Genomic DNA, 23,359 nt, shown 5'->3' with positions numbered 1-23,359 from the left:
TTGGGCAAGGCGCTCGGGCAAGGGTAAGGTGATAATTTATCGCCTTGCTGTGTCTTGGCAGTAGGGTTCTGTTGAGTAGCCCAGCAATAGAGGATCAGGGTCCATATGTTGGTGGGGGTTTTGTTAGGATGTAAGCATTAAGGTAAAATTACTTTTCTCATGATCATTAACTAAAATCCTACCAAATTGGTGGGACTTTAAAGTGTCACATTAACAGACAAAACAATTAATGATGTCCCATGAACAAACAATATGATTGAGGTGAGATTTTGAAGTGTCACATCAATATTTTCCCACCCCACCTAAGTTCCCCTTAAACAAATAGGATCGTAATGCAAAGGTAGGTAACCAACAAGTTGAGGATGGAGAAGTATTTTGGAGGGAGTCTGTGTCCTTAAGAAAGAGTTGGTTTGGCGTATTGTGGGAAGTCTTTAATCTATTATTAGACATTTCTATATTAATTAAAACCAAGGGTTGGGTTGTGCCGCACACATCTCGGTGCATGGCTAGGGATATGTGTGGCACAGCCCAACGGTTGGATACCCCCTGGGTGTGCTAGTGTCCCTTGAGAGGAGCTCAATCCAAAGAACTATGTACGGGAGTGTGGCCTACGCCGGCACATCTCTGCCCCCTTATTTTGAGGAGGAGAGAGATAGACACATGGGACACTCCCACACAGAAAACAACTTCCCATATAATAAAACACTTTCAAATTTGTCAATAAGATTGTTGATGAAGTGGATTATGGATGATAAGAAGTATTTTTACAGTAGAAGACAAGAAGTATTATTTATTAAAAGGAGAAAGTTCTCTGTCCGACAGTGTGGCTTATGCCAGCACTCCCATGAGTCTATCTCTCTCCTCTCCATATGAAAAGACATATTTGCCCCTTTTGTTTTGAGGAGGAGAGAGATAGACACATGGGAGTGCTGACGTAGACCACACTCCCGGACTGAGAACTACATCCCTTTACTAAAATAGTAGGAGACAAGAAGAATTTTTTTTTTTTTTTTTTTAGGTTATGCATAAAACACAAGTGTCACTCTCTCTATATAATGGTGTTCCTATTCCCACATGGGGGTTTATTTTTTTGGGTAAAGATTCCCTCAGTGGATACCCTCCATGTTTGTTCTCACATAACCTATGAAGATTTCAGTAAAATGTTGAAGATGGTGATTAATATTAATCCGTTGGATAATATAATCATTCATATGAGTCTACATGAGACTCACATGGTCAAGATAGGAGAGAGTGTGTGTCGGTGCGAACCTTAGTATTTTTATATGAGAAGGATATAAAAAAATCTGTACAAGGACATCATAACAATCTTTTTCCCTTAATATTATTAATATGTAATATCTTGGGTGCCGGAATTATTATATAAATTAATGGATTATTACAACTTACCCATATGTTCTATTGCAAAAGATTTGTTAACGCAAAATTTCAACATGTATGATGGATTTTTGTAACATGTGTTTTTTAGCTAATTTATCTGCATAACTATTAAATATTTAAACAAGGAGAATGTTTTCCACCCATAAGTCTGACCATTATAACTAGTTGAATCTTGAAAACACACGATCCTTTAAATAATTTTTTGGCCAAAGATTTCACACACGGCCGTGCAAGCATGCACGGTTGTGTCCCCTCTCACAAGGAGTTAGAAAAGTTATAAAACCCCACTCCTATTTAATGCCTTTAAACTCTCACCTTCTCACATGCACGACTTACACAATCGTGTATGAAAACTGTCCCCTAATTTTTTTGTCTTATAAGATTGAAAAAAACTTTCAATTATAACTTAAATGGTCATGAGTAGTCATCCGATCATGTCAATTCAGATCGTTTATGGCGCAGCTCTCCGTAGCGGCCTGCGCGGCGCAAACTGGGCCGCGCGCACAATGACTGCCTTATCCTTGCTCAGGCAAGGCGTTTTGGGCAGGGGTAAGGCGGTCTTTACATGCACGGCTCAGTTTGCGCCGCTTAGACCGCTACGAGCAACGTACCATAGAAAGTGAGACTTGTTAATGGGTTTTAGTCTAAAGGTATCAGGTATTCTGGTACCCCAAATGTGATACTTAACCCAATCAATTAGGCAACACTTAAAAGAGTTAGCTAGCTTGGTTTGTTTTTTTATTTTTTTTTTATTTTTAAGGGTGTGAATCGGGATGGTTCTGGTATTTGGGACAGATCTGTATCAATACCGATATCAAAGGTGTCAATCTCAGAACTGTTCTGTGTAATTAATTAACTAGACAAAACCTACATCCCGATCCTGATTATTAACGGGATGAGATGATATCGATTCCTAACTGATATTTATATACTGACTCCACTAAAAATCTTGTTCCATTTATTATTCGATATTAAAATCAGATCCAATACCATCCTGTTTATTAATGAGACAGTTCGATACAAGGTTTTAGCGAGACGGTTACCAATTCTGGTCCCAAATTCACACCCTTAGTTTTTTAACCGATTTCCACCATTTTTGGGGAGGGGGGGTTAGCCGATTTCCCCGATTCTGATCATATGATTGAAAATCATCCGATAACTTAAGTTCTACCCCACTTACATTGAAAATCGTTTCTTCATATCTGACTAATTTTCAACCCCAAGGGGTTAGCGCAGCTGGTTTGGAGGGGACATGAGACTCCGCCTCATGAAGCGAGGTCTTGTGATCAAATCTTCGCCGCTAGGGCCCAGAAGCTCCCGGTTCGTGCGTGGCGCGAGTGTCATGTACGAGCCCGGGGGATTTAGTCGGTCTAAAGTTGGATACCCCTCCTGTTTCCCAACAAAAATAAAAAATAAAAAAAAATCCGACCATCCCACCATAAGACACGTGGCGGATAAATAAAGCTAAAGAGGTGGAGGTTTCGTAAGGACTTGGGAATCTGTGCTGTTGGGAAGTCGCTCAATTCCAGAATTCAAAAAATAAAAAAATCAAACGACGGAGTTCGTTGGCCAATTTCATTTTCCACAGAGGCGCACAGTCACTGTTGTCGTCTCTCTTCTCCTCTCTTTTCCGATTTCCGAAGCCAACTTCCCAGAGATCTCTCTCCAACCACTTCGGATCTGCGTCTTCCAGGCGAAGTTCTTGCGACACTCCCTCCGGTGTCTATATTCATTATCACCGACGAGCTCTGACTTGCAGTTCTTGGTCCAGTTCTTTGTTTATCTCCATTGGCTCTGCTACTACTCTTCTCTGAAAAGGAGGAGGAGGAGGAGACGAAAACATGGAGAATTTGATCTCTTTGGTGAACAAGCTGCAAAGAGCTTGTACGGCTCTAGGTGATCATGGAGAAGAGAGCGCATTGCCGACCTTATGGGATTCTTTGCCTGCGATTGCTGTCGTCGGTGGACAGGTGAGCTCCTGATCTCACTTATAGTCTTCTTTCCCTTTCAATTTTCGGACGATGATCTGTTGATTGTTTATTTTCCTCTCCTTAGACCTTCACTTGCTTTGGATTAATAAATGAGTAGATAGATCCTAATCCAATAGTTTCTATTCGGGGATAGTTTGGTTGGTTCCGTCACATTTGTACCTTGGGCATTCTTTTCCTACCTTTTCTTGATTTGGGCCAATTTCAGTGCAACGTTTAAGCTGTCAATTTTAGGCCTTTCTATCCTTTCGACGCTCTGTTCTTTTTGTTTTGTAAATAAATTAATATTCTTCTATTTCTTTCGAGTATAAGCTTACTGCTCCCTCAGATCCTTGAGATGCTCAAATTCTTAGTTACTCCGGTTCGCATTGAAATTTGGGCTGGTTCTTAGGTTTTGCGAGTCTTCTGGACAAATTGTAAAACTTTGCCAAATTGCCCGAGGTTTACGCTTCGGTAAACAAAATCCTACATAGCAGTTCCAATGCTACGTAGAATCTGTTGTTGACCACATTCTTTTTACTATATTAACTTTTAATTTTTGGATATTTCCTATTCTTTGACTCTGATACAATCTTGAATTTACCATGGTTTGGTTTTAAAAACAGTTTTTCTATTTAGATCTAATACGAAAACTTTCCCTTGAAGGTTCAGATTGCATCTGCATGCTGGCCTTTATACTAGCTCCTTGTAATTTGCTTATATATATAAATTTGGTGAAACCTATTTTTATTTGATTGATCGAGGAAAAGTCTAGTTTCTCTTGGCTTAGTTTTTATATTGGGTATTTGAACTGAAGCGATTTTTTTTATTTGGAGCAGTTCATTCCTAAATTTTATTCCTTACTTTGAAAATTTAGCGGCAATCATCAGTCTTTCAGTGATTGTCGTCTGTAAATGCTACTACTGAAGCAAATCAATGCTTTACTCCTTCCAAATTGGATATAAGTCAGTGTCAAATTTTTTTAGGCAATTGGATATGTCCCTAATAGAATTTGTATGTATATTGATTTCTTCCCTGGTTTATGAGTAGTCTCAGGTTTCTGGTCAACTCTTCCACTTTTTCACCTCTCTTTGGAATTCTGACCACACACCCTCCACCCCAATCTGATTATTGGCATACAATACATCTTTTATTTGAGAACCTTGTTTGATAAAGCTGTCTAATGGAAAAATGGTCTGAGAGGTGAAATATCATCACCGCACATAGAAATGTTTTTGACAGATTGCGTGCTGTTGTTATATGAGAAGATTGAGAGGACTTTTGGTTGTTTAACATGCAAAAGTACGTGCAGACATGATTTCTCTTCTGTTCATTTTCCTTCCAAAGGACATTTTGACCTTCTTAAGCCATTTTTGGACTTTCAGTGTTTCCTAACTTAGATTAGTGACTTAAAAGTTGAAGTTAACCGGCTTTCCAGTGGAAATTAGATTGTCAAAAGGGTAAGTACTGATGATTTAATTCTACAGTTATTAGTGATGCTTAGTTGATCACTTGTAAAAGAGATTCTATTTAAGTTCTCAAGTACAATTTTCCTGAAATGTGTAAACCCCTTGAAATAATTTTTTTTTTGCTTTGTGTGGTAATATTTTACAGAGTTCAGGGAAGTCTTCTGTGTTGGAAAGCATTGTGGGAAAGGACTTCTTGCCTCGTGGATCTGGTAATTTACTTCAGTTTGAAAACATTCTTTCATCTATTTAATTTAGTCTTTAACTTCTTTGTTGTTAGGTATTTCCGTAAAATATTGGAGGAATGATGCAAGAATAATTTATGTAGGTATTGTTACTCGGCGTCCACTTGTGTTACAACTTCATAAGATTGATGAAAGAAGAGAGTATGCGGAGTTTCTTCACCTCCCAAGAAGGAGGTTCACTGATTTTGGTAAACATCTCGTGGCAGCATAATGTGTGATCCATTTGCACTTTTTCTTTCAAAATTGTTGCCTGTATTTGATACTTTGTCAATGTTACTCTAATTTTTCCTTCTCTAATATCATTCATTGTTAAAGTAATTTTTTGTTTCATTTCATGTGCTTGTCATATTTCATCATCAAGGGTTTCTTTGATTTTTTTATTACCCCTAATTTGTGGTCTAATCTTACGTACTGCTCTGATTTATACTTTTGTAGCTGCTGTGAGGAAGGAGATCTCAGATGAGACTGATAGAGAAACAGGACGGTCAAAACAAATTTCCAGTGTTCCAATTCATCTTAGTATCTATTCTCCTAATGGTGAGATGGGGCTGTGAACTTCATTTAATTATTGTTGTCACTCCAATGTACTTAAAATTTCGAAGCAGCTGATAAGAATCTTTAGCTATGTCGTACAGACTGACTGTTTGTTCTCTTCATGAATGATAATGTTTTGCATTTAATGTGTTCTGATATATTTTTTTTAAGACCCTGTATTCCACTGATAGAGAACCTAGGAGCAACTATTGTTATAATACTGATATGTATCTTCACAGAACATTGTGGTATTTCTTTACACCTCTGAGGTGAAGGGTTATCCACAGAGATTTTCTTTTCTCTGCTTTGAATTGGGTTATTCTTGAAATTTAGTTTTATCCCATATTCAAGTGATAATCTTAATCTGTTGCTGTACCTTCTCTAATCTTTTGAGGTTTATAAGTGGAGAGAGAGTTTGCATCTGCAAGATTAAAGAGTTTGTGTTACCCAGTGCTGGTCCCCCTACATGAGGTCCTGGGAGGGATGAGTTTGGAGTCGGTCCGAAGTCCTAACCTTTGGCATTTTTTTTGCACAAAGTGGCCACCCTCGAGACTTGAACCCGGGCATATGCCCTGGCAGCCTAAACCTTATACCATTGTCATTGCAAGATTGCCAGCTGTAAACTAGTGGGTATTGATGCTTTTCATGACCTACTTCAGTCTGGAACTGTGGTTGATGGTTACTTTGCTCAGGAATTCAACAATGATGCCAAAAGGATACTTTGAAGATTCTATATCCACATTTCGGAATTGTCAAGGCTTTATTTGTAATATATGCAATTGCTACATTTTATAGTTGTTGAGGCTTTATTTCTAATATGCAGTTTCTTGTAAAAAAAATTGCTTCTCATATCTTAGTTTCTGATGATTCTTTTGAACTTTGACAGTTGTAAACTTGACGATGATTGACCTTCCTGGACTTACAAAAGTAGCTGTCGGTAGGTTTCTTGCCTAAGGCCGCTTATTCAGTTATCTGTTACAGTTGGTCCCCCGATTAAAATATTTCTTCCCCTATGCATATTATCCTTCTCTTATGTGACACTGGCTAATTTATTGGGAATTACAGAGGGTCAGCCTGACAGTATTGTGCAAGACATCGAGAACATGGTTCGCTCCTATATTGAAAAGGTAATTTCTATTGGTAGTCCTGAAATCTAATTGGTAATTTGGAGATTCTATTATATCTTAGCTATGGATAGTGCCAGTTCTGAGTACTTCCAGTCTGCTGTCGTTATGGAGGCACTATCATTTGCATTTGACTAATACATATCATGAATTACATGGCAATTTCTGGTTTCGTGTTTGGACAAAAACGCTCACTTCTTGGTTATTTGAAGATGTGTTGATTCAACTTTTGCTTAATGAATGATAATTACATTAAGCAATATTTTTTTAACTTCCCCAGATGATTAAACTTTGAATTTCCAATTCTTTGGAGGCATTTGTGTAATTAAAGTGATCTAAGAGCAACAATTTAGAACCTTCCAGTCTGATACATATGATTAAATTACTGTACAGTATGATTAAACAACTAATTATTTCTTAAGTTGAATATTTTGATTCATATTTGCTTTAGGTTATTGCACAAGTCCTGCGGTGCCAGATTGGTGGAATAGGTCTGGGGCACAAGTAATTCACCACAAAGATGATGTTTAGGCTAACCAGTTGTTTCTTAGCTGTCGGACCTATAGCTTATGTTTTGCTACCTTGCAAAAACTATTTCTCACCATCTTATAGTCATAAAAAATATGGCTTCTGACTTCTTGACTGGGCTGACCATTGGCTAGTGCAATCTCTTGATTGGGTATGTACTCAAGGGTGTGTCACCGTCTTCCTTGCAAGAGATACATGACCCAGACCTATCTGTGGGTCCCATATCCCATAGTAATGTCCTCATGTTCTGTGGTATAGTGTGAACTGCTAGTCATAAATTTTCTTATGATCATGTTTTCTTTTAGAGCCTCTAGTCAGAATGGCCATTTAGTACTTAAAAAAAACAATAGCTTCTGGTTAAGGGTGAAAATTGAACTGGAAATCGAAAACCAAAACGACCAATAAAAACTGAACCGTATGTAATTGGTTCACTTTCGGTTTTGAACATTGAAAAAATATTCGGTTTGGTTCGTTTTTAACCAATAAATGGTTGGTCTCAAACTGATAAAAAACCTAAAACTCGGCTTTATATATATATGTCTCTGTGCATTGGACATAGTTCTTTTCAAAAAATTCCTTTTTCAGATTCTATTCCCTTCTCAGTTTTTAGCTTTTGATTAAGTACATGCATGAAATGAAATTACAGAAAGGTACATGTTAGGCTTCAACTTTCTGTTTCACCTTGCAGCCCAACTGTATAATTTTGGCAATTTCACCTGCCAATCAAGATCTTGCTACTTCTGATGCTATTAAGATCTCCCGTGAAGTAGACCCTAAAGGTAAGTCTTTACAATTTTGTATTTCTCAAGGTTTTTTTTCTTCATATAAGTACCTTTTTATTTTATAAATTTTATTATAGAAGTTACTAGTTCTAATTCCTGATTTTATTTGTTTAAACTTTCTAGGGGAGAGGACATTTGGTGTTTTAACAAAGATTGATCTTATGGACAAGGGTACAGATGCAGTTGATGTAAGTTAAAAATATTGGTCATTTTGGTGTTGGATTATCAATTCAAACCAAATGCAAAACTTGCCCCTTTATTCCTTTCTTGTTATCCTTGCTACTTGACCGGTGTCCATAATTCTAAATAATGAAATATGGGTGACACTTTCTTTAATCTCATTCTCATATTATAGTCACAGTAGGTGGAGATAAGGTCCCTTTGTCAAAACATTATGATATTTTGTATATGCTTTTAAATGCCAACTTTGACTCTGAAGTGTTAATGGGGGTTTGGGTGCAAGTTTCAGCGATTAAAGTAATTATGGTATTGTAGTTGTAATTGTTGATTTGTCGCACCTTAATGAGCGCTGACACATTGTCACACCGTAATTATGGCACTTGAATTTCTTTTGGGGTTATTCCATCCTCTGCTCCCCCCCCCCCCCTTTCTCCATTTTTTGCTTCCTGTAAATAAGAAAGATCCTTTTGTTGTTGTGGTTGGAAATTCTGTCACAGTTTTTTTTTATTATATGGAGAGATTTTCTTTTTCAACTTTACCCCTTGAGCTGTAGTGGATGAAGTTTCTGCACTTACTGTTTTACTATGGTACTTTCTACCTTTTCCAATGCCACAGGTTTTAGATGCACGTTACACATATTGTAGTTCAAAGATGGAGATATTGTTATACTGTAACTACATTAAAGAAAACAGTCAGAAGACATGTATATACATTAGAGTTTTCTTTTTTTTTGTTTTTTGGCTTTCTGGCTTGACCTTGATCATACTGACACTCTTTTCATTGCTTAGATTTTGGAAGGCAGGTCATATAAACTACAGTTTCCCTGGATTGGTGTTGTTAATCGTTCTCAAGCTGACATTAACAAGAGTGTTGACATGATTGCTGCTCGGCGTAGAGAGCGTGAGTATTTTGCAAATACTCCAGAATACAAGCATCTTGCTCACAGGATGGGTTCGGAGCATCTCGGAAAGATGCTTTCAAAGGTACAGTGCATGTATCACTGGGTATTCATTTTGAAGAGAGAGGATTATGTTGATGTATATAAGTATATTTATGATTCTTTGGTAACCTAACATAGCAAGTCATGCTGATTATTTATCTGGTTCAATAAAAATAATTAAATATATGGTTGCTGTTGCAGCATTTGGAAACTGTTATCAAGTCTCGTATACCAGGCATCCAGTCCCTTATTAGTAGAAGTATTGTTGATCTAGAAACGGAGTTGAGCCGCCTTGGGAAGCCTATTGCTTCTGATGCAGGAGTAAGCTTTTATTATTTGTCTTATTGTGCTAATCCGGTGGCTATACGTATGCTATAACCATTGCCACAATCATTAATTAGCATTTGGACCTTTCCTAAAAGTTGACAGCATTTTTCTTTGGATTTTGAGATATCTTCTTCTTGATCTTAACCTCTTCTTGAGGTGACAAGGTTTAAGGTGGGTTCTCATATGTACAGGGAAAATTATACATGATCATGGAGATTTGTCGTGTTTTTGACCAAATATATAAAGAGCATCTAGATGGCATGTATGTATCCTAATTTACCTTCTTCTATAATTTCTAACCTCCCTCAGTGTCTTGCTTGGTTCTGCAGGACATTGTGGGTTTACTGTATGCTAACAGCCATTGTGATTGACCTGTTGGTGTTAATTTGTGTTCATGTGTACAGCCGTCCTGGTGGTGATAAAATCTACAATGTGTTTGATAATCAACTTCCTGCAGCTTTAAAAAGGTTGCAATTCGACAAGCAACTTGCTATGGAGAATGTAAGAAAACTAATTACTGAAGCGGATGGGTACCAGCCTCACTTGATAGCTCCGGAACAAGGATACCGCCGCCTCATTGAATCCTCTTTAATCACTATAAGAGGTCCTGCAGAGGCAGCTGTTGATGCGGTATGCATTAAAATCTAAAGTTTGTTAGTTAGTAATTAAAAATAAAATCCAATATTTCTAGGCCCTCTGAAGATTATGCTATTGCATGCTTGTTAAGTCATCATGTGTTTTATCACTGTAATACTACACTATCTTTTCTGCAATTTGGTGATTTACTTTTGCCCTACACTTGTACAGGATCATTCCTAGTCTGAATAAAACACATGATGACTTGTTCCTGTATGTGGCTATCCACACTCCATAAACTTAGGCAATCATTGCTATTGGTTGTGAAGATTATTGGCATTGCAAGATTCTTAACTCCTCTTGTTCTTTTTCTTTGCTTCGTGTTCCCTTTTCATTTTTGTCATCGTGTTCTATTAGACATCTAAAAAAAAGAGCTTCCCAGTGTACGAGGCTCCCACTACTGCAGGTCTGGGAGGGGCAAATGTACGCAGTCTTACCCCCTGGTTTACTGAAGAGACTGTTTCCAAGTTTTGAATCTGCAACCAACAGGTTGCAATTGCGCTACTTAACCGTTGTGCTAAGGCTCGCAACCACATCCCAAGTACATGTATATGCTGCATGAGCTCCTGAGCCTCACTGGTGGTTACTGTTTACCAGTTATAATAAAACATTTGAATTTTGGTTGGGAGGGTGACTTGTCAGAGATGCAGTGCAGCCAGAAATTGGAGGAGATTTTGTTTCTAACTTTGCATGCGTGCATGGGTGTGTGCATACAGCATACATGTACATATAAATTGCCCATGTTCTATCATGTGCTGCTAATTTGGTGTGTTCATGATTCTAGGTCCACTCTATACTGAAAGAGCTGGTTCACAAAGCTGTTGGTGAAACATTGGTATAGCCCCATCTATGTTGCTTCCTTCTTATTGTTTTCTAAAATTTTTTCTCTTTTTTGTTTCATTATCGTCTCTTTTACATATTGTTGGCAGTAGTAGTTGATCAATGAACCTCATTTTTATGGAATTAAGTGCTTGCTTGAGTTAAGAATCAGTTGTTTTGATATGTTTGTTCTCCTGTGAGATTTGTTCCTGCTTGCTTTTTGTAAGGTATATACTGATAATTTGGAAGAGTGACTTTTTTTTTGTAACTTTGCTGATTTTGTATTTTGCTTATGATATTGCTGATTTATGCAACATCTTCATGCAATGTCAAATGATTTATCATTTCTTTCCCACAACTTGTTGGTTTAAAGGTTCTCTTTTTCAGCAAAGTAGTATACCATGAAGTCTTACTTTTCCTTCAGTGGAAAAAGAAATTCATGAGAGCTCAACAAGATCCTGGAGAATTTTGCAGCTGGGGAATTCCTTTGTGAAGTGCTTTCTTCTTTTCTACCTTCTCTCAAACAATATCATGGTTGCTTAAACAGAACGAATAGATCATATTGAATTGTAGAACTACAAAAATTGAGCTGATCACTCAGAATTGGTCCGATCTCTGGTTGGATTGCCCCAATGACCTGGCATGTGGGGTGGGAAGAACTATCCCCACATTATGCATTCTTTTGGTGGTCTATTAACACTTGTAGGAGAGACAAGATTATTTGTCATTATTTCTTTTTCTGATTGTGGTGCATTTGACTGTGATTTGGTATCCCATTAGTGTATGCCGTTCAAGTTTGGCAAACTTATGGCAGATGAGCTTTTTGAATGGAGGCTTAACAGGCATGATGCATTTATTTGTTCAGTTGTTTCAAGAGACCTTGTGCTGGCAGCCTTCCAGTAGTTTCTTTCCCACTCCTCCTTTTGTCATCCTGTTGGATCTCACTTTGTTTTCCACCTCCATCTAGTAACACTTCTATCATTGTTCATAAAAGGTGGTTTATAAATTATTTTGTGGATCATGGATATTTGATTTAATTTTATTAAACTGATGATTAATATGATTGGATCATGATTTTGTGGGGTTACTGGATATCAGAGATTCAGAATCAACAGTGCAACGCTTGAAGAAACTTTGATACTTCTTGAATAGCTTTTAGCACTAGGCAGTTATATGCTAAAAGCGCTCTGTTTTTTCATATCCATCTAGAATTTTCTATCCATTGATTTGTAGAGTATGTTGGCATCTTGATCCTCGTATTCTTGAGTTGTTGATTGGATTTCCTTTTCCCCCATGACAGGAGCTCAGGCAGTATCCTACTCTTAGAGTGGAGGTTGGAAATGCAGCATGTGAATCATTAGACAGAATGAAGGAAGAGAGCAAGAAAGCAACTCTCAAACTAGTTGACATGGAATCTAGTTACCTGACAGTTGATTTCTTCCGGAAGCTTCCTCAAGATGTTGAAAAAGGAGGAAACCCAACACATTCAATTTTTGATAGATACAATGATTCATACCTCAGGCGAATAGGTATGCAGACCCTATATGGAATGAAGTAGAATGGAGATTTCAACTAGCTTTGTTCAGTGGCTTATTTACTTTCTAGATAGAGATCCCAGCCATGATAGGAAGGACTTGGTTCATGATCCAACTTTCCCCCCTCCTATCAAGGATGCTGGACTTAATTAAATTAACTTGGGGTCATCATGAAGTGGTTTTGTTGATAAAAATTTTGAATGTATGAATGTTTTTTACGAGTCTTTGCATGAAAATCCAGTTAGTTGGTTGAGTCATTGAGTTTTTTTCCAGAGGCGTTGCAGTCTTGAGACATTTTTAGACTCAAGATTACTGTTAAAATGTAGCATTTCCGTTGCTTGATATTCTCTGAACACCATTTTGAGTTTCTTTCAGCTCTATTCAGGTCAGTGCTAATCTTTGGTTTCTCTTATTTTCTTTGAATCCCAACAGGAACAACTGTCTTGTCCTATGTCAACATGGTCTGTGGGAGCCTGCGGAACTCCATTCCAAAATCCATTGTGTATTGTCAAGTGCGAGAGGCAAAACGATCCCTGCTTGATCATTTCTTCACTGATTTGGGTAAAAAAGAGGTGAGGATGGTTCCCCTCTTTCCCATTTCCTTACTGTTCACTGGTGGAATAAAAATCATGGGTTCATTGTTTATTCAAATTCCAAAATTTTAATCCAATACACCTGTCGAGACCCCCCCTCCTGCTGGTTGTGCTTGTGCATACACCACTTTTTTCTTTTCAGGGAACTGTTCTATCTACCTTAACATTCCAAAACATTGAATTTGAAATGTATGCTGTCCCCTTCACAGTTGTGGAGAGCATGTCTGGCTTAGCAAATTTAGTCAGTTATTCATCAAATCTGTGATTTGTGCTACTTTACTACTAAGACGGTTGATTGTATTATGTTTGTGTCTTCCTAAGCAAATTTTGTTAGTCATTATTAGGAAAGACTGAATTGGTAGTTTACTGTTGACGGCTGAGAGGAATGAGATCAAGTTGACTTTTAAACCTCTCGTTTTGCAGTTAAAGCAGCTGGCTTCATTGTTGGATGAAGATCCAGCTATCATGGAGCGGCGGACTGCCCTTGCAAAGAGGCTGGAGCTATACAGAAGTGCCCAAGCAGAGATTGATGCAGTCGCTTGGGCCAAATAGAAATCCATTTTCTTTTTAGCATTTTGCTAATCATTTTCCTATCATTTTAATTTGTACGGTTGGGATTGTGATTCATTCATTCATGATTTGGGGGTTGGGGGTGTTTACTATTCACATGTAATTGAGAGGATAAAGATCCTTGAGTTGGAAGGGTTAATAGGAGGCTTGTCATTCTTTTCACCCATTGTCGGGTTCCTCGATAGTCGATACATGTTTTACTTCTTATATATACAAAATAGATGTTGGATGTACAATATGAAATACATAAATTGTACTATACTGCTTCACATAAATCACCCCCAAAAAAAAAAAGAAAAAAAAATTGTTATACTGCTTTCTGATTTTGTACTTGTATGTGATTCATTAACCGATCCCATTTAGTTGGGATAAGGATGAATTAAGTTAAGTTGAGTATTTGAGGTTGTTGAGTTTTTTTATTTTTTTTTCCTGAACAAAGTGCAAATGCCAGCTCAAAAAGGTTAACCGACCTTCTGAGCTGCGGAATGCCTTACGAACACAAACACACACCCAACACACCCGGTGTAGGACTAAAGCCCCATTATGGGAAGCCAATCATATATCTTTTTGGACAAAGCGCACACACCAGCTCAAAAGGGTTAACGAGGTTGATGAGTTCTCAAGGGTGCACCATTTGTGCTGTCGTACAAAGGTGATATGGTAATTCTGATAAATTGGATATCTATATTTTTGGTTTTGGGCGAGTGGTAAGTAACCCGATACAAATAATTATATTTTATTTTTCAAGTGGCAATGTCTAAGTTGTTTGGTTGGCCAAAGATTAGAAGGGATATTCTGAAAAGAAAAGCTGGTGGGATCCACAAGAAAATTCTAATTTGGTGTTCAATGGACAGGAGAGCCATTGCAAGAAAGTCACCAGTTTTCTGCTAATGAATAATTAATTTTTCTTTAACTCCCTGTGATATCTGGTAAAATAGTTCTCCAATTTCTGGGAGAAAACCCTATTGTGAATAAGACCAGGATTTCGTAGAAATCGACTACTAAGTGAGGGTCTTAATGGTATGAGAAAATGACAAAAAAACACAAACACACACAAGAAGCACAGGGATTTATGTTTTACATGGTTCGGTTTTTAGCCTACATCCATGGGTGAGACGGCGAGATGATTTCACTATTGAACAACTGGAGAATATAAGAATACTCTCTCACTTTAACCCAGAACCCAATTACACTCACAAGGTGGATGCCGACCATGACGTGCATCATCCTTTCTACACTTTGTTTCTCAATTTTTCTCTTCTTGTGCATTAGTAGCAAACAACCTCATCTCTTTTTTTTTCAAACAACATTGATGGAGCTGTTGTGGTGTTATTCAAATAAGGAGTATGAGGCTGCCTTTTTTGACTTATTCAAGTCATATTACGACAAACCCTGATATAGGGTGTGATGGTGTTCTAGAAGTGCCCCAGCAACATTTCTATCATCACAGCAGTGATAGTATGTAATTGCTCCTATATGATTCTTATTCGTCATCCATTGCACTATCAAAGCTTTGCTGGAGCTGCATGCAATGGTCAAACTATTCATTAATTGCACATGTATTTGTTTCTTGGACAAAGTTTTCCTTCACCGGTGGAGAAGAAGAATCCCCACATCACTGTCGTTTGACCTTATGATTGAATTTCTGTGCCATCAAACTCCTACACTTATTGTAAAAACACCCTCAATGGAGATGGTTTACGTCCGCCGTTCGTTGTTGTAAGAGTTCGATGAAACCTAGTTAAGAAACCTTAAGTAGAATCTCTAGTGCCATTTAGAGGGTGGAGAGGAGCCGGAGAGGTGAGGCTCTCTAAATGATGCTTTGAAGAAGCAGAGGAAGCGATAGCCAAAATTTTAGAATGCTGATTTAGCTCTCCTCTAGAGCTGCTTCTTACTACAATGCTTTGAAGGAGTAGCTTAGGATTCTTCTTTCTTTTTTTTTTTTTTTTTTAGGGTTGGGGGGGGGGGGGGTGGTGGTGGTGGAGGGGAAGGGGGAGGGGCATTGGTGCAGAGTAATGGCAAATCATCTGTTAGGTTTAGTGAAAACATTTCTGATTTGGGTCAAATCTGCTTAGATGACCATGTTACCCTAAGAAAAATCTCAACTTAAATCCAAATCAAAATTAAATTGCAATTCTGAATTGTTCAACCTGAATGATTTACAACCTTTAGCCTTATGTTTTTATTTATTTATTTAGAAGATATTATTACTGAGGCTCCAAGATGACATCAAATTAAAAATCCACTAGATTCAATTATAGTGAATATTACTATTGTGATTTCATGAAACTTCAAATTCACTTTGTAGCCACTTCTTTTGCTTCTTGTGTCCTTTTATGAGAGACCGATTCCTATTTCATTGTGTTCTGATGGTATGGCCGTATGAGTCAAGCATGGTTCATCAACTGCCATGAGGTTTGATTCTTAATTCTCAACCAAAAAAAAAAAGAAAAAATGGTAGGATTGAATCTATTGTGGCCTTCATAAGCTGGAATCTCTGGAAGTCAAGGAATGCCTTTATTTTCAACGGCACCAAAGAAAATCCACTAGTAGTGGAGAGTGCTCTTGCACACCTCCAAGAGTTCGAGGAAGCTTCATCAATCTCATCACTACAGAGCGGTGGATCACCCAACCCCTACATAACAAGTCCGGCCAAGTGAGAAAAGCCTCTTGGTAGTGTCTACAAGCTCAATACTGACATTACCTTAATCTCAAGTTTGAACAAAGCTTAATTGCAGCCGCATCAGAGATAATTTGGATATTCTAATTGTTGTGTTATGAGCCTAATGGGGCCCGATGTAGTGTATGAGCGTTGCATTGGGCCAATCTAGTATAGGATAGGTTAAAGGGTCTGATTTAACTCGTTATATTAGTTCTGGAGCTTTTGACGTATCGATCAAGTACCTAACACGTTGGTTCTATCTCTCTTGACAATTCATGTAAAATCACATTGTTGGAGGCAAAGTCGATAAGACAATGAATGCTGCTTACCGTTAAAATTGGAATTAATTATCTAGAAATTGAATTCCTTGGAGATGATTTAAGGCCGTTAAGAAAGGATTTTCAACAATTGAAAAACATTATGTTATTGAGGACATTTTACTTAGGGGTGCAAGTTTGACTTGGCGAGCTTGAGCCCACCTTGAACCTAATAGGGCTTGGGTGGGCTTGTCAACTTACAGGGCAGACCAATTTTTAGCCCTTGGCTAGGGCTGGCTGAGCCCGGTCAACATAGTAAACGAGGTTAATAGTATCATTCATGTATGTTCTTTAAAAATGTACATGACAATGACTTCTTTTGATAATGACATAATGATGTCATTTTCAACTCATTTTTAAAAACCCTTCCATGTCCATATCTTAAAAGAGTTTTGGAAATAAGACAAGGGGCAATTAAAAAGAACACTGAATTGTTGTTAAGTTCTAAATACATTTATAGAGGTGTCATTTATAGGCATTTATTCGTGTTCTTAAATTTTCAATGTAAGGCAAAAAACTTCTTTTTGAATCAAAAGAAGAGAAGAGACTACGAGAATGCGGTCATTTAATCCTATATTGCAAATTTAAGAAGAGGAAGGAATGAGAGTCAATAAATGAGAGAGAGAGAGAGAGAGAGAGAGAGAGAGAGAGAGTAATTAATTATAAGGGAATAACCTTGTAGGCAAGGACTAAAACTTCACAATTAAGAGGTCATGACTCATGAGTTTAACTTCTCTCACTTTTCCCTACGCTAGGCCTTGGTTTTCAAAGCCTGTTCAGTATAGCCTATTGCACCCCTAATCTTCTCTCGTTTCTTTTTGGTATGTTTGTTGTTGAGGTAGCCATTCTATGGCTAAGTTTGGGTTAAGGAACTCTTTCGCTTCATGTTTTCCATCCTGATCTGCTCAGGCAGGCTTGTAAACATTGTATCACTTGATCTACTCAGGTGGGTTGTAAACATTGTATCACTTGACCTCAAACTTGGTCACCAACTGTCAGCTCTGACACCACTTTGTTGAGGTTGGAAAACAACATTCTCTTTGCAATGTGAGCAACGCCCGAAATTGGTATACGCAAGATCAACAAGAACAAACAAAAGAAAAGAAAATGTTGGAGAAGATTTGACTTTCTCTCTCCTTAGAAAAAATCCATTAATTGTCTCTCCTCTAAGTTGTTGGAGAATATTTGACTTTCTCTCTTCTTAGAGAAAGCTCATTTACAGTTCTTCCAAAGAGACTCTTGGAAGACTCTACCAAGCATAATATCTTCAACCACCAAAACTGTCAGGAAGAAACCCACTTCCCTCTCTGATTGAACCTGTGACGAATCGATCGGACACAAGCAATGACAATATTCCAAATAACAAATGTAAAGAATCACAGCAACCACAACCACACAAAAGATTTTTTACGTGGAAAACTCCTCCAATACGAAGGATAAAAACCACGGCCGATCTCGGAGTCCACCTAAATCTTCACTATAATATTTTAGATACAAAACCTAAATCCAACTAGATACAAAACCTATTCTCAATACTTTGAAAAAGGAAAAAACAACCCCACATCCAACAACAATAGAAGCCACAAGAGGAAGTGAAGATAAAACAACAAAATCAACTTCAACAAGTGAAGAAAAGAGAAGAACTCACCAAAAAACGTGGTCTGAAACTGATCCAGGTCTACAGAAATGGAGAGCTCAAATAACGATCTTAACCGTCCAGAATGAAGAGCAAGAAGTCACGAACCTGCTGTCCAAATTTCAGCTCAATCAGACCACAGACGATTTCAGATCTTCAGTTTGATCGTAACTGTGCAGAACACCTAAAACCTGTGAAAATTCTAGGTTTTCTTCTCCTTCAAGGCTACTGAATTCACTCTTCTTTTTCTTGTCACTTTATTCCTCAAAGAATGCTAGGACAAATAGAGAAGACTAAAAAAGGGAGGGGCATTTACCAAAAGAACCTTTACTTAAAAAAAAGTTCAAAAGAGAATCTAAAATGGGTTGGACCTAAAAAGACCCAACAAATCTCCCCCTCCAGCCCAATGAGGGAGAAGACCACAACAATTCCTCAAAAGGAATCCATGCCGGCTAGCCATCGACAAACCTGAAGCTTCTCCATTAGAAATGCCTTTGTCATCATGTCTGAACCATTATCATCAGTGTGAACTTTATCAAGCTCTAACAATTTAGATTCTAAAGTCTGTCGTATCCAATGATACCTCACATCGATGTGTTTTGACCTCGCATGGAATGTGGAATTCTTAGCAAGATGTATAGCACTTTGGTTATCACAAAATAACACATACTTTTCTTGAGTGAAACCAAATTCCTGCACGAATTTTTTTATCCAAAGCAACTCCTTACATGCTTCAGTCGCTGCGATGAATTCTGTCTCTATGGTGGATAAAGCAATACATTTTGTAGTCTTGACTTCCAAGCCACAGCTCCCCTTGCGAATGTAATCAAATAACCTGAAGTAGAATTTCTAGTATCAGTATCCCCTGCCATGTCTGAATCAGTATACCCAACGAGAATCGGCTTCTCACTTCCAAATGAAAGTCTCAAACTAGAAGTGCCTTTGGGATACCTTAATATCCACTTCACTGCATTCCAATGCTTTTTTCTGGGATTTGACATAAAACGGCTAACTGTGCCAACTGCATGAGCTATGTCTGGCCTTGTGCAAACTATTGCATACATCAAACTACCAACGACAGATGCATAAAGAACTCTTTCCATGTCTTTCATCTCTTTATCACTAGATGGACATTGTTTGCTACTAAGCTAAAAGTGTGTGGCAAGAGGAGTGCTCACAACTTTAACTTTATCCATTTTAAATCTTTCAAGTACTTTCTCAATGTACTTCTCTTGAGACAACCATAACTTCTTGGCTTTTCTATCACGACTAATTCTCATACCAAGAATTTGCTTAGCCGGCCCCAATTCTTTCATAGCAAATGACTTGCTCAAATCTTGTTTTAACTTCTCAATCCTCAAAGCATTCTTACCAACTATAAGCATGTCATCTACATAAAGCAACAAAATGATGTAGTCATCTTTTAAGAACTTTTTCACAAACACACAGTGGTCAAAAATAGTCTTCTTGTAGGTGTGCTCCCCCATAAAAGATTCAAACTTTTTATACCATTGTCTTGGTTCTTGCTTTAAGCCATACAAGCTCTTCTTTAACTTGCAAACATAGTTCTCTTTGCCTTTCACCGTGAAACCCTCTAGCTGCTCCATGTAAATGTCTTCCTCCAAGTCACCATGAAGGAAAGTGGTCTTCACATCCATTTGCTCAATCGCAAGATCCAGGCTAGCTGCCAATCCCAAAATAACTCAGATTGAAGACATCTTGACAACTGATGAGAAGATCTCATCAAAATCAATCCCCTTTTTCTGACTAAAACCCTTGACGATCAATCTAGCTTTGTATCGAGGACGTGAAGTATTCTCATCTTGCTTCAACTTGTAAATCCGTCGATTCTTCAAATCTCTCTTGCCCTTAGGCAATGTCACCAACTCAAAGGTGTGGTAATCATGCAAAGATTTCAGCTCATCTTGCATCGCATCAACCCATTCCTTCTTATGCTCATCCTCCATTACTTCTTCAAAACTTTCGGGCTCGATCACCCCCGTTAGTCAATAGGACATACTCATCAATAGAGTATCTAGTGGAAGGATGGCGGTCTCTGGTCGACCTCCTCAATGTAGTAGCTGGTGGAACTGTAAGTGTAATCTGTGGAACATCAGAAATATCATCTACCTGAGTATCACTATCATCTACACCATGCTGATCATCCTGAGTCAGATCCTGAATCTGATCCTGTACATCATGTTGAATATTATCCCCAATCTAATCAAGCAATTGTCCCTGCAAATCGATAGGTGGGACCGCATCAACATCAATCAACATATCTGTATCACAGGATATTGTCTTCTCTGCCTTTTCAATATCCATTATGGTCTGGTCCTAAATAAATACAACATCTCGGCTCCTCACAATTTTCTTCTCAACTGGATCATAAATTCTATAGCCGAACTCATCAGAACCATACCTAAGAAAGATGCATTCTCGCGTCTTGACATCCAACTTGGACCTCTCATCTTTAGGAATATGAACAAAGGCTTTGCACCCAAACACTCTTAAGTGATCATAGGAAACATCCTTGCCAAACCAAACTCTATCTGGCACATCACCATGCAAAGCAACAATAAGAGATAAATTAATAACATGTACCACTGTACTCAATGCCTCACCCCAAAAGGATTTTGGCAATTTTGCATCTGAAAGCAAACATCTAACTCTTTCAATCAATGTTCTGTTCATCCTTTCTGTTATGCCATTCAACTGAGGTGTCTTAGGAGGTGTCTTCTGATGTCGAATGCCCTGCTGTCTGTAATGCTCATCAAATGGCCCACAATATTCACCATCATTGTCTGTTTAGATGCATTTCAACTTCTTTCCTGTCTGTTTTTCAACTGAAGCTTGAAACTGCTTGAATACATTCAACACTTGGTCTTTTGTCTTCAAAGCATAAACCTAAAGTTTCCTTGAATGATCATCAATGAATGTCACAAAGTATGATGTACCACCAAGTGTTCTTGGTTTGATTGGACCACAAAACATCTGAATGTACCAATTCCAACAAATCAGATTTTCTAAAAGGGGGGTGACTCTTGAATGAAACTCTTCTCTATTTCCCTGCCAAGCAATGTGCACACTTATCTAGTTTTGCACTCTTCATTCCAGAGAGTAAATCCTTCTTGGTCAATAAGTTCATTCCTTTCTCATTCATGTGACTCAATCTCTTGTGCAATAACTCAGCTGCATTTCCATCTTTCACAACATCACAAGTATCCTTGGTAATCTTGGCTTGCAACAAATACAAAGAAAACTCCTTCTTTCCTCTAGCCACAACTAATGAGCCTTTAGTGAGTTTCCATTGTCCCTTATCAAAAGTGTTGCAAAACCCTTCATCATCAAGTTTTTTAGTCGAGATCAAATTCAAATGAATGTCTGGTACATGCCTGACTTCTCTAAGAACCAGCCTTGTTCCATTGTTGGTCTCCAATACCTATAACTTTGGCCAAGCCATCATTACCCATCTTCAATGTGCCAAAGTCTCCAGGTGTATCTTTCTTTGAAGTGATATGAAGCGAAGCTCCACTATCAATAACCCAACTTGTCTCATTGCATGCAAAATTCACATTATCATCATAACACATAATGATAAGTTCCTTAGAGGCGGTGGCGACTCGATCATCATTTTTCTTCTCTCTTTTCAGCTGAAAATAATTTTTCTTAATGTGTCCCATCTTATCACAATGATGACACTCAACATTTTTATGCCATGATGTCCTTGATTTGCTTCGGCTCTTGTTTCTATCTCTTGGGCTTCTACTTTGACTTATTCTTTTGTATTTAGCAACCAAAACTTCTGAGTTTGATGAAGAACCCTGAGATTTCTTTCTCACCTCCTCATTCAAAATATCACTCTTAGCAAAATCCATGGTGACAATACCATCAGGAGCTAAGTTATTCAACGATATCCAGAAAGTCTCCCAAGAGTCCGGTAGGGTACCAAGCAACCAAAGTCTTTGTACCTCATATTCAAATTTAATGTTCATGGCCGAAAGCTGATCTATTACTCTTTGAAACTCATTCAAGTGATCAGACATAGATTGACCATCCCTATATTTCAAACCCATCAACTGCTTTATCAAATACATTTTGTTGTTGTCGGTTTTTCTCGCATACAATGATTCAAGCTTACTCCAAAGGCTTCTGGCATGTGTCTCTTTGCTGATGTGATTTAAAACATTATCATCCACAAACTGTCAAATGAAACCACATACAACTTTATGCTCAAGACTCCATTTGGCATCGGACATGTTGTCGGGCTTTGTATCTCCAAACACTGGTAGATGCCAACGCTTCACATATAAAAGGTCTTCCATTGTACCCTTCCAAATATGATAATTCTTTCCATTCAAACTAACCATTCTGTTCAAACTCGGTTCCATCGTTCAATCAAAGTAAATATCCACCAAGCTCTGATACCAGTCTATCAGGAAGAAACCCACTTCCCTCTTTGATTGAACCTGTGAGGAATTGATCGAACACAAGCAATGACAATATTTCAAATAACAAATGTAAAGAATCACAGCAACCACAACTACACAAAAGATTTTTTACGTGAAAAACTCCTTCAATACGAAGGATAAAAACCCCGGGACTGATCTCAGACTCCACCCAAATCTTCACTATAATATTTTAGGTACAAAACCTAAATCCAACTAGGTACAAAACCTATTCTCAATACTGTGAAAAAGGGAAACAACCTCACATCCAATAACAATAGAAGCCACAAGAGGAAGTGAAGATAAAACAACAAAATCAACTCCAATAGGTGAAGAAAAGAGCAGATCTCACCAAAAAACATGGTCTGAAATAGATCTAGATCTGCAGAAATGAAGAGCTCAAACAACGATCTTAATCGTCCAGAATGAAGAGCAAGAAGTCACGAACCTGCTATCCAAATTTCAGCTCAATCAGACCACGGACGACCTCAGATCTTCAATTTGATCGTAACTGTGCAGAACACTTAAAACCTGCGAAAATTCTGGGTTTTCTTCTCCTTCAAGGCGCTGAATTCACTCTTCTTTTTCTTGTCACTCTATTCCCAAAAGAATGTTAGGGCAAATAGAGAAGACTAAAAGTGGTTTACTTCCG

At 38.0% G+C, this 23,359-nt stretch overlaps 1 protein-coding gene across 2 annotated transcripts in view; it reads left to right on the top strand.

The window, feature by feature from the left end:
* The first annotated feature begins 3,104 nt into the window (after window positions 1-3,104).
* LOC122656343 (dynamin-related protein 5A) overlaps window positions 3,105-23,359 on the top strand; it is a 46,267-nt gene continuing 26,012 nt past the window's right edge. The window contains exons 1-16 of one of the 2 annotated variants that reach the window (XM_043850823.1): window positions 3,107-3,368; window positions 4,980-5,043; window positions 5,160-5,264; window positions 5,512-5,613; window positions 6,497-6,547; window positions 6,676-6,737; window positions 7,951-8,041; window positions 8,168-8,232; window positions 9,013-9,207; window positions 9,366-9,485; window positions 9,683-9,753; window positions 9,896-10,121; window positions 10,912-10,962; window positions 12,247-12,475; window positions 12,914-13,053; window positions 13,498-13,736. In XM_043850823.1, coding sequence (XP_043706758.1) covers window positions 3,240-3,368; window positions 4,980-5,043; window positions 5,160-5,264; window positions 5,512-5,613; window positions 6,497-6,547; window positions 6,676-6,737; window positions 7,951-8,041; window positions 8,168-8,232; window positions 9,013-9,207; window positions 9,366-9,485; window positions 9,683-9,753; window positions 9,896-10,121; window positions 10,912-10,962; window positions 12,247-12,475; window positions 12,914-13,053; window positions 13,498-13,626 — 1,830 coding nt within the window. In that variant the 5' untranslated portion in view covers window positions 3,107-3,239 and the 3' untranslated portion in view covers window positions 13,627-13,736. Of the gene's footprint in view, window positions 3,369-4,979; window positions 5,044-5,159; window positions 5,265-5,511; window positions 5,614-6,496; window positions 6,548-6,675; window positions 6,738-7,950; window positions 8,042-8,167; window positions 8,233-9,012; window positions 9,208-9,365; window positions 9,486-9,682; window positions 9,754-9,895; window positions 10,122-10,911; window positions 10,963-12,246; window positions 12,476-12,913; window positions 13,054-13,497; window positions 13,737-23,359 lie in introns of those variants that run through there. The other variant, XM_043850832.1, reaches the window with a different exon arrangement.

Source organism: Telopea speciosissima, chromosome 1 (assembly GCF_018873765.1).
Source record: "Telopea speciosissima isolate NSW1024214 ecotype Mountain lineage chromosome 1, Tspe_v1, whole genome shotgun sequence".
Classification (NCBI taxonomy): Eukaryota; Viridiplantae; Streptophyta; class Magnoliopsida; order Proteales; family Proteaceae; genus Telopea; species Telopea speciosissima.
The sequence above is the reverse complement of the archived record's forward strand: the minus strand, read 5'-3'. Positions and strand labels throughout refer to the sequence as shown.